Source organism: Octopus bimaculoides, chromosome 7 (genome assembly GCF_001194135.2).
Source record: "Octopus bimaculoides isolate UCB-OBI-ISO-001 chromosome 7, ASM119413v2, whole genome shotgun sequence".
In the NCBI taxonomy this organism is placed as follows: Eukaryota; Metazoa; Mollusca; class Cephalopoda; order Octopoda; family Octopodidae; genus Octopus; species Octopus bimaculoides.
The window spans coordinates 48,282,086-48,293,159 of NC_068987.1; the positions used below are offsets into that span (position 1 = coordinate 48,282,086).

At 34.2% G+C, this 11,074-nt stretch overlaps 1 protein-coding gene across 1 annotated transcript in view; it reads right to left on the reverse strand.

Moving 5' to 3' along the window:
* LOC106873835 (disks large homolog 5) overlaps positions 1 to 11,074 on the reverse strand; it is a 173,897-nt gene that overhangs the window by 82,570 nt on the left and 80,253 nt on the right. Inside the window, exon 3 of the mRNA XM_014921344.2 lies at positions 5,656 to 7,086. Within this exon, the coding sequence (XP_014776830.2) occupies positions 5,656 to 7,086 (1,431 nt within the window). The remainder of the gene's footprint in view (positions 1 to 5,655; positions 7,087 to 11,074) is intronic.

The following is an 11,074-nucleotide window of genomic DNA, read 5'->3' on the forward strand; positions in this document are numbered from 1 at the left end:
GGGGGGGCTATATTTTGGAAATCTGCCAGCCCAATGGTTTTCCTTCATGGCAGAATTAATAGTCAAGACTATTTAAGCATTTTATCTGATCAAATTCATCCTATGGTTGCGGAACTGTTTCCAGAGGGAACCGCAATCTTTCAGGATGATGATGAACCAATTCACACAGCTAAAGTTGTTAATGAATGGCACGAGGAACATTCTAGAGAAATTGAACATCTTATCTGGCTACCACAGTCCCCAGATCTCAATATCATTGAACATTTATGGTGCATTTTAGAAAAACAAGTGAAGAGTCAATATCCTCCACCATCATCACTACAAGAACTGGAGACTTTTAGCTGAAGATTGGACAAAAATTCCTTTGGAAACAATTCAAACTTTGTACAAGTCCATACTCTGTAGAATTCAAGCTGTAATTACTGCCAAAGGTGGTCTTACCCCATATTAAAATAAATTTGTTTGAAATTTTAAGGTATTTTCATTATTTTGTCCAATCCCTGTATGTGTGTGTGTGTGTGTGTGTATACACTGGTGCATATACACTGATACATGTGTGTGTGTGCGTGTGTGCATGTACGTGCATATGTATTTTACATTTTGCTTATTTCTAAGGAAGTTGCAATGTACGGATGGTGGAGTTGTCAGTTCTGTTAACAAATTACCCACTCTGTAAATTCAACACTGTGTGGAGTTAGAAATCCCAAACTTGAAAAACAGGTAAAGGTTAATGACAGGAAGAGCATCCAGCTGTAAAATAATGTCTCAATAACACATGTGTCTAACCAACGTAAGTATGGAAAACAGCTATGAAAATAAAAGAAAGGAGTTGCTTTTGCAAATTATGAAAGACATCAAAACAGAATAATTAAACACCTTGATTATAATTGATGTTAATTTCAGTAAATACTTTCATAATGGCATTAAGGTTACAAAAAGTTTCTTTCATGATATTCAATTTGAAGAAAATATCAATATCAAATGACAAAAAGCATCCATATACTTTCCTTCTATCAAATTCCACTATATCACAAAATTATTCTGAAGCTCTAGAAGTCACCTGCCCAAATACCAAGTGGTTCACATGTAGGGACTACAATAACTAGAGCTATGACTCTTTTTCTCTACATTTTAACTATTTTATCAAAATCTTAACACTTTAACAAATGAACTGGTCCAAACAGAGTTGATTCATACCATACTGTAAAAAGCATATATGCAGATGAATCAAAACAGCATAATGTAAGTGGAGGCATGGCTGTATGGTAAGAAGCTATTATGGCAATGTTAACTTGATGGAGAGAGTGGGCTAATATGTGGCATGAACATTTGATCACTATAAACAAATCATTTGTGCAGGCTGTTTGGCTAAAAGCTGAACGCTCATATGTCATCTTTGACAGGAGAGTATATATATTTGTGTGTGTGTTTGTGTGTCTGTTTGTCTTTGTGTCTGTGCTTATCCCCTATTACTACAAAATTTGTTGTTGTGCTTACATTTCTATTACTTAGCAGTTCAGCAAAAAAGATCGATAGAATAAGAACAAGGCTTAAAAAAAAAGTACTGGGGTTGATTCATTTAACTAAAAAACAAATTCTTCAAGTCAGTACCCCAGCATGGCTGCAGTCTAATGACTGAACCAAATATAAAGAGATAAAAATTAAAAAAATTAATGAGTATTTTGCTAAACTAGATGAAAAACTTAACTCTTTTGATACCAGTCCACTTGAGACTACACACCCTTGAGTCTGATACAAACATTCTGCTTTAAAGCTATCTAAATTTAAACCTTCCATCAAAATTTCATGTTAATTTATTTTCCAAACACCTGATTTTTGTCATTTTTTTGTGTTTTATTCTGAGTACTGTGCATACATTTTTGGGTATTATTATTGTCTTTCTTTACTTATTGCTTTCTCTCTTTGCATTTACCCTTTCCCAATAGCACTACATACAAGTTTATTTTTATTACTGAGTGAGCAGTGCATGCCATCAAAGTAACACTAGTGAAAATATACGAAGCTCAGTATACCCATCATGACAACCCATCTGATAAGGGTACACCAAGCACATGCATCACAACCATATATGTGCAACATAGTGATCTCATATCAAGATAAACAGCACATGACCTTGCAGGTTAAAATTTTCTTCAGGTCGTGTAGCCCATCCCACTCAAAAGGACCTTGAATAAGGGTTGTTTAAGGATGCTGAATGAAACACCCTTGTTTCCAGAGGTGTATTATTCAAACCCCAAATTCCTCTCAACACATGTCTATGATGCTCCCCCACTACTTCTGCTTGTGATCAGAAATGCACATATCGTCAGCCACCAAGGGACATGCTCAACTGGTTAAGGTCACACAGCTGACAAGCAAATCTGTGATATTGAGCAGAATATTTACTGTAGCCCATCTTTTATACCAAGACAAAATATGTACATAACACTTCCAATTAGTTAAGATCAGAAGCCATGAGAGCCAGTGCCTATCATTATTATGAGTACTTACACTTGTTTTATCAAGTCCAGTAGGACTGTGAACACAGGAACAAAAAAAACAAATTACTAAACTAGAAACTAATTCTCAATACTGTAAATGAAATGCACTTACTACTTCCACACTCTTATTCATACAACAATAAGCTGCACCTTTATAAGGAAACTATTTACATTCTCTTCATGAACTGAGCCAATGAACATTAAGTCTTTTCTTACTTATTCTAAATGACACCCTTTATATTTCCTAGGAGTTTGTACAAGAAAGAGACCAGATTTTTTTTCTCGGTGTACTGAATGACATTATACAAAACAATGTTTCATATAATATTTAATGTTATCCGTTAGAATCAAATCAAGCATATTAACAGAAAAGGCTATTTATAAACAAAGATTTCAAGATATAAACAATAAAATATTCAAAACAATACTAAGCTAATTATTATTATTTTTTTTATTAAAATTCATTCAACTGAGGAAATGCCCAATTCATGATCTGAAGTATTACAGGAGAATAATAAATTATGCCAGTGTGTTTGATAAGATATTCATGTAGTTTAGTTTGTAATCTTATTCTTTGTTACTGTTTGTTCATTGAGATTTGCTGTTATTTAGTTCATCCCATGTACTTTCTTGTCCCCATCTGTCTTGCTTTGTACTAAACCAATACTTTACCCAATTTGTTTAGCTAATTCTTATCATTCACTGATTACCTCATAACCTGTACACAAATGAGATCATTTCTATACAGATGGATGCTTACATGTGAAACAGTGCACAGTTTATAATCTTATTCAACCTATAAATCTGTATATTTATAAACAGGCTGTTATTATCAGAAGAAAAGAGCTAAGTATACACTGTGAGCAAAAACTAGCAGCTTCACATCAGTACCAACTAATCGCTGCTGAAGAAGTTGCAGAATGTAAAAAAAAAAAAGAAAAAGAAAAAAAGGCTTTATCTTTTTCTACCAGACAAGAAAGAAAAACTTATATCAATCCTTTAGCATTCAAATATAATACTTATTTATTCACATTATTTTGAATCAATCATGGACAATCTTGTACCTTTGAAATTTTAATGGTATAATTGTTTATTTTTAGAGTGACATTGTAGGGTAGGTGTAAGAGCACTGATCTGGCTGGTTTGAACATAATATAGGCAGACTATTTGGGATGGACAGGAGTGGCTTAAATTGTAAAGAATTAAAATATATACTAAATATCTTGCTCTGTTATAATGTCTTGAATTCTTGATACAGAGAAGAAAGTTGTATGTCTTTATGTCCATACTTTTCAGTTTCTTTTTCCATTTTTTCTCATCACTTATAAAAATATATCTATTTCTCATATTTATGTTTGTTAAATGAGACAAATTAGTATAAAATCATAAACAATAGAAGTTGAAGTATTTGAAAGAAGAACCCTTCTAAACACAGAGAACAATTTTTCATTTGTTTGTTTTTCACCTATTTTTCCATGTTTGCATGAGGTCAACAAATGTTATTCAAGGTATTGCTTTACAGCCAAGTACCCTTTCTGATGTTAATCTTTACCTGTTTCTTAAGTCTAGTTTCTCTTACTTCACATGGCTTTGAAGACATGAAGTGACTTGACAATTTGTTGACAGAAGAAATGAAAGACAACACTACCTCCTGCACTTTTATACAAGCTATCAGATGTAAACAAACACAAGTACACACATACCAAGGCACACAAGACAGCCTTCTTTTAGTTTCTGTCTACTAAATTCATTCACAAGGTATAGGTCAGCCCAAAGTGCAGCGCAAAGAGACTGAACCTAAAACCACATAGTTGGGAAATGAACTTCTCGACCATAACTGTGCTTTAAACTTTGAAACTTAAAACAAAAGTCTCAAATACTCATATATTAACTTCGCTACATTCAATTGTGTTACGGTACATGTCAAAGTCAACTTAATGCCATAAGCTTAGAAATACACAGTGCTTTGTAAGTCAAACATATACTATAGTGTGTAGGTAGAAATGTTTTAGAAAAGCTATTGAATTTTCTAAAATTAAAAATTAAATTAACAAGTAAGATAAATGGAAGTGGTATATGTGATTCAAGAATACCAAAATTAGTTCAAATGGCCTGAGGGAATGAAAAATAGTTACTTCAAAGGGAAAATATAAACCCAGTTGTGTAACATGAAAACTGAAAATAAATGAGATTTACAAATGAGATCCAATCAAAAAGTATTGGAGCTGTTGTTACGGTAACTAAGCTAAAGTATGCAGAGGAAAGCTGCTTGGCACAGATTGACCTGGAACTCTGTAATGAGTGCACACTAAGTTATAACGTTCTTGTTCACTTCCATTATTTATAGCAGTGCTTGGGAATAAAGTGTGTAGAGTGTAGTTGTCTCAAAAAGATTGGGTTTCAACTACACAGGGTCTCCTCAATTGTGATATCAAGGAAATCTTAGAGAATGCAACAAGGTAGCTGCTCACTATCTCCAAAAAAGGAGTTCCAGGAATTGTTCCATCAGTGGAAACAATGTTGAATAAAGTGAGTGGCTTCAGAAGTAGACTACTTCATAGGAGATTAAATGCCACATTGATATATGTGTTGCAGTTTTCTTTTTATAGCAACAGTACCAATACTTTTTCATCAGACCTTGTATTTAATCAATGTAATCTCTTATGCTTTTAAGTTGGCTCACTGTTGAAAGACCACCAGCACTAGTAGTTGATAGTATCAAGTTCAAAGGGTAGAATTTTGCAGGACAAATATTATTTAGGTTACATCAGTATTTCATCCTACCAGGAACAATAAAACCAAGTTTCACTTTTACATGAACCAATCATATTAATTAAAAGGATATAATGACAGGTGTTGGTGTGCAAAGCTAAATGGATATTTGTCATGGAAGTTGAACAGCTCATAATTGTCAAGTTCAAATCTTGTTAAAGTTCAGCTATCCAACAACATTATCGTTAAAAATTTGTTCAACAGACACATTGTCAGAAGTGATCCACTACTTTAATAATGGTTAAGATGCTGATCAATGGATTTAATAATAGATTATATACAGTATACTCAAACCTTAGATACATAAAAATAGAAAATGAAAAACAACCTAGATATTATACGAACATAAAAACATTAAAATAATGGGTAAAATCCTACTTACCATTTAATTCATGCTGCAGCTTCTCAATTTGAGCTCGTAATCCATTTGCCTCACGTTCACCCTGTTCAATTTCTTCTGCTTTCTCCATTTGCATCCGTTCAAAACTTTCCCGAAACAACATGTTCTGTTCTTCCATCTGTTGGTGATTATAACTAAGATGGTCTTGAGAAAGTAAAGAGTAACTGGAAGGAAAGTCTTCTCGGTTGCTGTTGCCATCATGTTTTGTAATGACATCACTGTACTTTTGGAAAAGATCTGCATAATCTTTAAGGGCTTTATCACGTTCATTTAAAGCCACCACAGCCTGATTTTGCAGCTTTTTTACATCACTCTCAAGGTTTTTCTTTTCTCCTTCAACAACTTCAATTCGTTTGGTCGCTTCCGTAACTTTGTCTTGCAACTGCTCTATTTCTTTGTGTACCATATCACGTTCTGACATAATCAAAGAGTACTCCCGCAGTGCAGCATCTCGTTCACGAGATACATTTTCCAGATCTTTTTTTGTTTGCAGATGTATAACTATTGTCTGTTGAGAGTCTTTAATCTGTTTTTCACGTTGCAGATTTAAGACATCTAATGTATCTTTAAGTTCACTGATTTCGTGTATGGAAGCATCCCAATTCCTGATTGCCGTGGTGCATTGTTGCTGCAAACTGTTTCTTTCACTCACAGCATTGTCTCGCTCTAAACAAAGATCTTCATAGCTTTTTTGTGTATGCCCTATTTCTTCACGAATATTTTTCAGTTCACTAAGTGTTGTTGTGTGTTTAGTAACTAAATCTGTATAACGTTGATGAAGTATTTCATACTGTTTATATAATCCATCATAAGTATGAGAAGGATTATCACACATTTTCCCAGCAACCTCATTCATACCAACTTCTAGAGTTGGTTCCTGATGTTGCTTTCGCAATTCTAAGACTTCTTGCTTTTCAGTGACTTCTTGCTCAAGACGTTTCATGCGTGCATTAAAATCCAAATTCTGACTACTAAAATTATCATTATTTTCAGCAGACTGTGACACCAAATTTAAGAAACAGACGTACTTTTTGCGATAGGTCTCTGAATCTTTTCCAGCTTCAGCCTGTTGTCTTTTTAACGAGAGCAACTCATTTTTAGCCCGTTCATATTGTGCTTTGAGTAAATCATAGTCACCAACCCTTTCAGAAGGACAAACCTCCCCATTTAGACTTGACCTATAGTCCTTGTTGCTTTGAGGTTGACTAACCTTGGGCATGAAATGAAAGTCAGCAAGTTTTGGTTTAATTGCATGTGAATCACTGCTATTCCCATTGTGACCTGGGGGGACAGTAGTAGTATTTTTTTCAGAGCCACATGCTTGGTTGTGGTTTAACTGTGATTCGTATTCATAAGATGGAATGAACTTGGTGTATGTTTTGGAATTAGAAGAGGTTGTAGAAGTAGTGGTATCTGTGAATGTAAAAATAAATAATAAAGTGGGACACTTAAATTAGGAAAAATAAAAGCATTTAAAGAGAAAAAATTTCAAATAAACCCTTATTGGATTGTCAGACTATTACTGAAACCTTTGTTATAATTAATGAGTTAATAGCAAGTAAGACTGGCTGGTGAAGTGGGGGAGGGGCTGTTTCCCTTGGGATAATGACTAAATCTGAAAAACACAGGCATGAGGCATAAATGAAGTAAAATTTCAACAAGGACTTGAACCTATATTGCAGACTTATCAAATGAATCACCACTACACCAATTGCTGTATGTTATAATAATCACTGTATGATATGTAATATCATTCATAGATTATTTCAAGTGTACTACATTTGATTTGAATACAAAGTACCTGGTATGAATAGAAACTAATGTTCTTTCAAGTCTTCAACAATTCTAATTTGAATTCAGTGCTCACAGGCACAAGGTTTAAACCAGATTGACTGAATAGGAGACACTGAAAAAATAAAAACAGCTAAAACCTATGACGCAGATATTAGGTAAGTATTTCAAGGTTAACATTAACAACGATGGCTTTCCAAAATATATTTTTAGTCTTTTTAGTTCAAATGTTTGAATAAAAAAAAAAAGTCAACTGGCTGTGAGTCAGTGAACTAAGACAGTGAGGAATGATTAAGTCAACTACATGGGATGTCATGTCTCAGAAGTTTCATTTAAATACACAATGCTAATGCATGATGTCATAGATGTGTTTGTTATGAGTAGATAATATTTTTCAAAGCAGTTACAAATGTAAAAAGGACAGCAGAGCTATGAACAACAACAATATTAATAATAATAATAATTTGAATAAGCACAAGGTCAAATTTTGAAAGAAGGCATGTCAAGTCAACTGAATCAATTTCAGTATATTACATATATATTTTTAACAACATTTAGAAGAGAGGAGATATTTTTCAAAGCAGTAATAAACATAAAAGATTAGCAGAGCTACAAACATCATTATCAATATTTAACATCTACTTTCCCATGCTTATATGGGTCTGATGGAATTTGTTGAGGCAGATTTTCTACAACTGGATACCTTTCCTGATACCAACCCTCATTTGTTTCCAAGTAGAACACTATTTCTCCATGACCAGACATAGTGTCATGGAAGACTGGAAATGAATAACAGTATTCTACTGGTATTTCTTTTAACAACATCTGTAAGGGTTGATGCTCATAAAGACATCCTAACAGAAAAGAAAAGCACTGAGCAAAATACACTAAAAGTCTGGCCACCTATTGTTTGTACTGAATCACCTTCCCTCATTATTTTGCTACTAATAATGACTTCTACCACCAGAAAAGCAATAATGAATGATAGAAAATTAATAATAATAGAAAAACTCATATTCAACAATGGAAAGACATCTACCTTTTAAGGAATGGGTGTGTTTCGTTAAAACACTTTAATTGCAGCCTATTTAGAAGAGACTAATCTGAAACATCCATTCAGTGAATTCATTTTCTAACAATGCTTAATTACTGCTTAGAAGGTCATTAGAAAGCTAAAACCAAATCCACCATAACTGAAAATGTAGGTTTTGTTAAGATTATTTTACAATATGTAATGTATGTATTTCTACATGGAACCTCATTTTTAGGTCTAGCTTCATCTTTGTATGCTCTAAGAACAATAGGAAAAGAAAGTTTGTATTAAGGGTGGGTTCCAGTTGTATAAAACTCCATATGAAACGTAACCCTTTTCATACAGCCCTACTCGATATTATCAGTATTAATCTTTTTGATACCAATCTGCCTGAGACTGCCTGTTTTCCTTTAAACAGGAAGTTTGGATACAAGTTTCCTGTTTAAAGTGATCTAAATTAAAACTTTCCATTAAAATTTCATATTAATTTATGTTTCAAACATCATTTAAATAATGGCAAATTATTTTATGAGAGTCTTCATTATTTTCAATATTAACTGAAAGAAAGGCAATATATTTTGACAGAAATATGGTAACAAAAGGGTTAGATTGGTCAGATTTTACTTTTTTATTTTTACTATATTATACTGAATACACTGCCTTTGTTTTGATTAATTTTGAAGGTCATGAAGAACTCAGTAAAATTGCTGTTATTATTAAGCTGGAATTTGAAGCATAAATTAAAATTTTGATGGAAGGTTTTAATTTAAATCACTTAAAAACTTTCTATTATAGTTCCAGGGAAGTCTCAAGCAGATTGCAAAAAGGTTAAAGTAAAATTTCATTCAAAATCTCATTGCATCATGAATGATATTCTGATATTTCAGTTGGGAACACCAGCATAAAAATACAAATACAATGTTACAGAGATTTTATTGAACTCTTCCAAAATTTTGATTAAAGATTGAAGGCAGTTGTGAAAGAGGGAGATCCAAGAAGACATGGGATGAAGTATTGAAGGCTGATCTCAAAATGCTGAACCTTACGAAGGAGATGACAGAGGACTGAGATATGTGACGCATTGCTGTACAAGAAGACCCACCCACCACAACAGAATTGAGATCCTACAACCAAGGCACCACATAAAAAGCAGTGATGATGGTGCCACATAAAAAGCACCTGTGGAGTTGGTGTTAGGAAGGGTATCCAGCTATAGAAACCAAGTCAAAACAGACTATGGAACCCAGTATGGCCTCTGGCTTTGCCAGTTCCTTTCAAGCCGTTCAACCTATACTAGCATGGAGAATGGGCATTAAATGTTGATGATGATGATGATGATGATAGTGTACTCATTAGAAATATAGCCATAAAAGGGTTCTAAATTAAACTTTGCATTAATGGTAAAGTAAATTATCATACTCATTTCAATCAACCATAAACTAAGTATCAACCTGCCTGCAACCACACTTGGTCCTATGATACAAACTTCCTGTTTCAAAGTTCAAACACAAGATTAATAAGGACAAAGTTATTTTATTAAATTCATTATTATTTTTAAAATTAATTGAAACAAAGACAGTGTATTTCAACAGAAATATAGTAATGAAAAGATTAAGATGAAATAGACAGCTTCCTGAAAAACAGCTAATTCAGCAATATCATCATCACCATCATTTAACGTCTAACATTCATGCATGGGTAGGACAGTTGACAGGAGCTGGCCAGGTAGAAAATCTACCCAAGGCTACTGTGTCTGTTTTGGCAGGGATGTTACAGCTGGATGCCCTTCCAGACATCCAACCACATTACAGTGTGGACTGGATGATTTTAACGTGGCACCAGTACTGGCAGGGTAACCAAGTAACTCATAAGACAAGAAATTATGAGAGGGGCAGGGCATTTGTGTCAGAGGATGAAAGTTAAAGTGTGACAGAGAGACAGAAGCAGGTGCCTTGCCACAACAGAGGGGATATTAGAGGAGGTGATCCTGTATCAAATGATGAGAGGTTAGAGTGTAACAGAGAAATAGAGAGGCAGAAATAGGTATCTTTCTATAGAGGAGGTACGTGGTTATCCAGTGAGAGATAGAGAGGAGATAGAGAGTGAGAGAGAGGTACAGAAAGAAGCCAATACTTGGTTACCTAGTCAGAGGGAAAACAGAGGAGAGAGAGAGAGTAACCAAAGGGGAAGAGATAGAGAGAGAGAGAGAGAGAGAGAGAGTAGGAAACAGCAAATGTGTAAGAGAGAGCAGAAGAGAGATGGTGTAGTGCTTGGGTATACTCACAAGTAACAAGAATATGAACAAAGAACCTGGTTAGAAAAAAAAGAAGTGGGTGTGGGTGGTGGGATGTGTGGGGAGCAGTGATACAGTGAGCACAGCAGTGAGGGCAAGAAAGGGGATTAGAAAACAATCATAATGTATGAGGAGGAATTGTGAGGAAGAGAAAGATGCAATTAGAAGAGGAGTTGTAGTTTGATTTCTTAGGGTAGAGTGGGTGAAAAGTGTGTTGTTACATGTGGGTGGGACACAACTCTTCTAGCACTCAGTTTTGTGGACGGGTCTTCCCTAGGACCTCA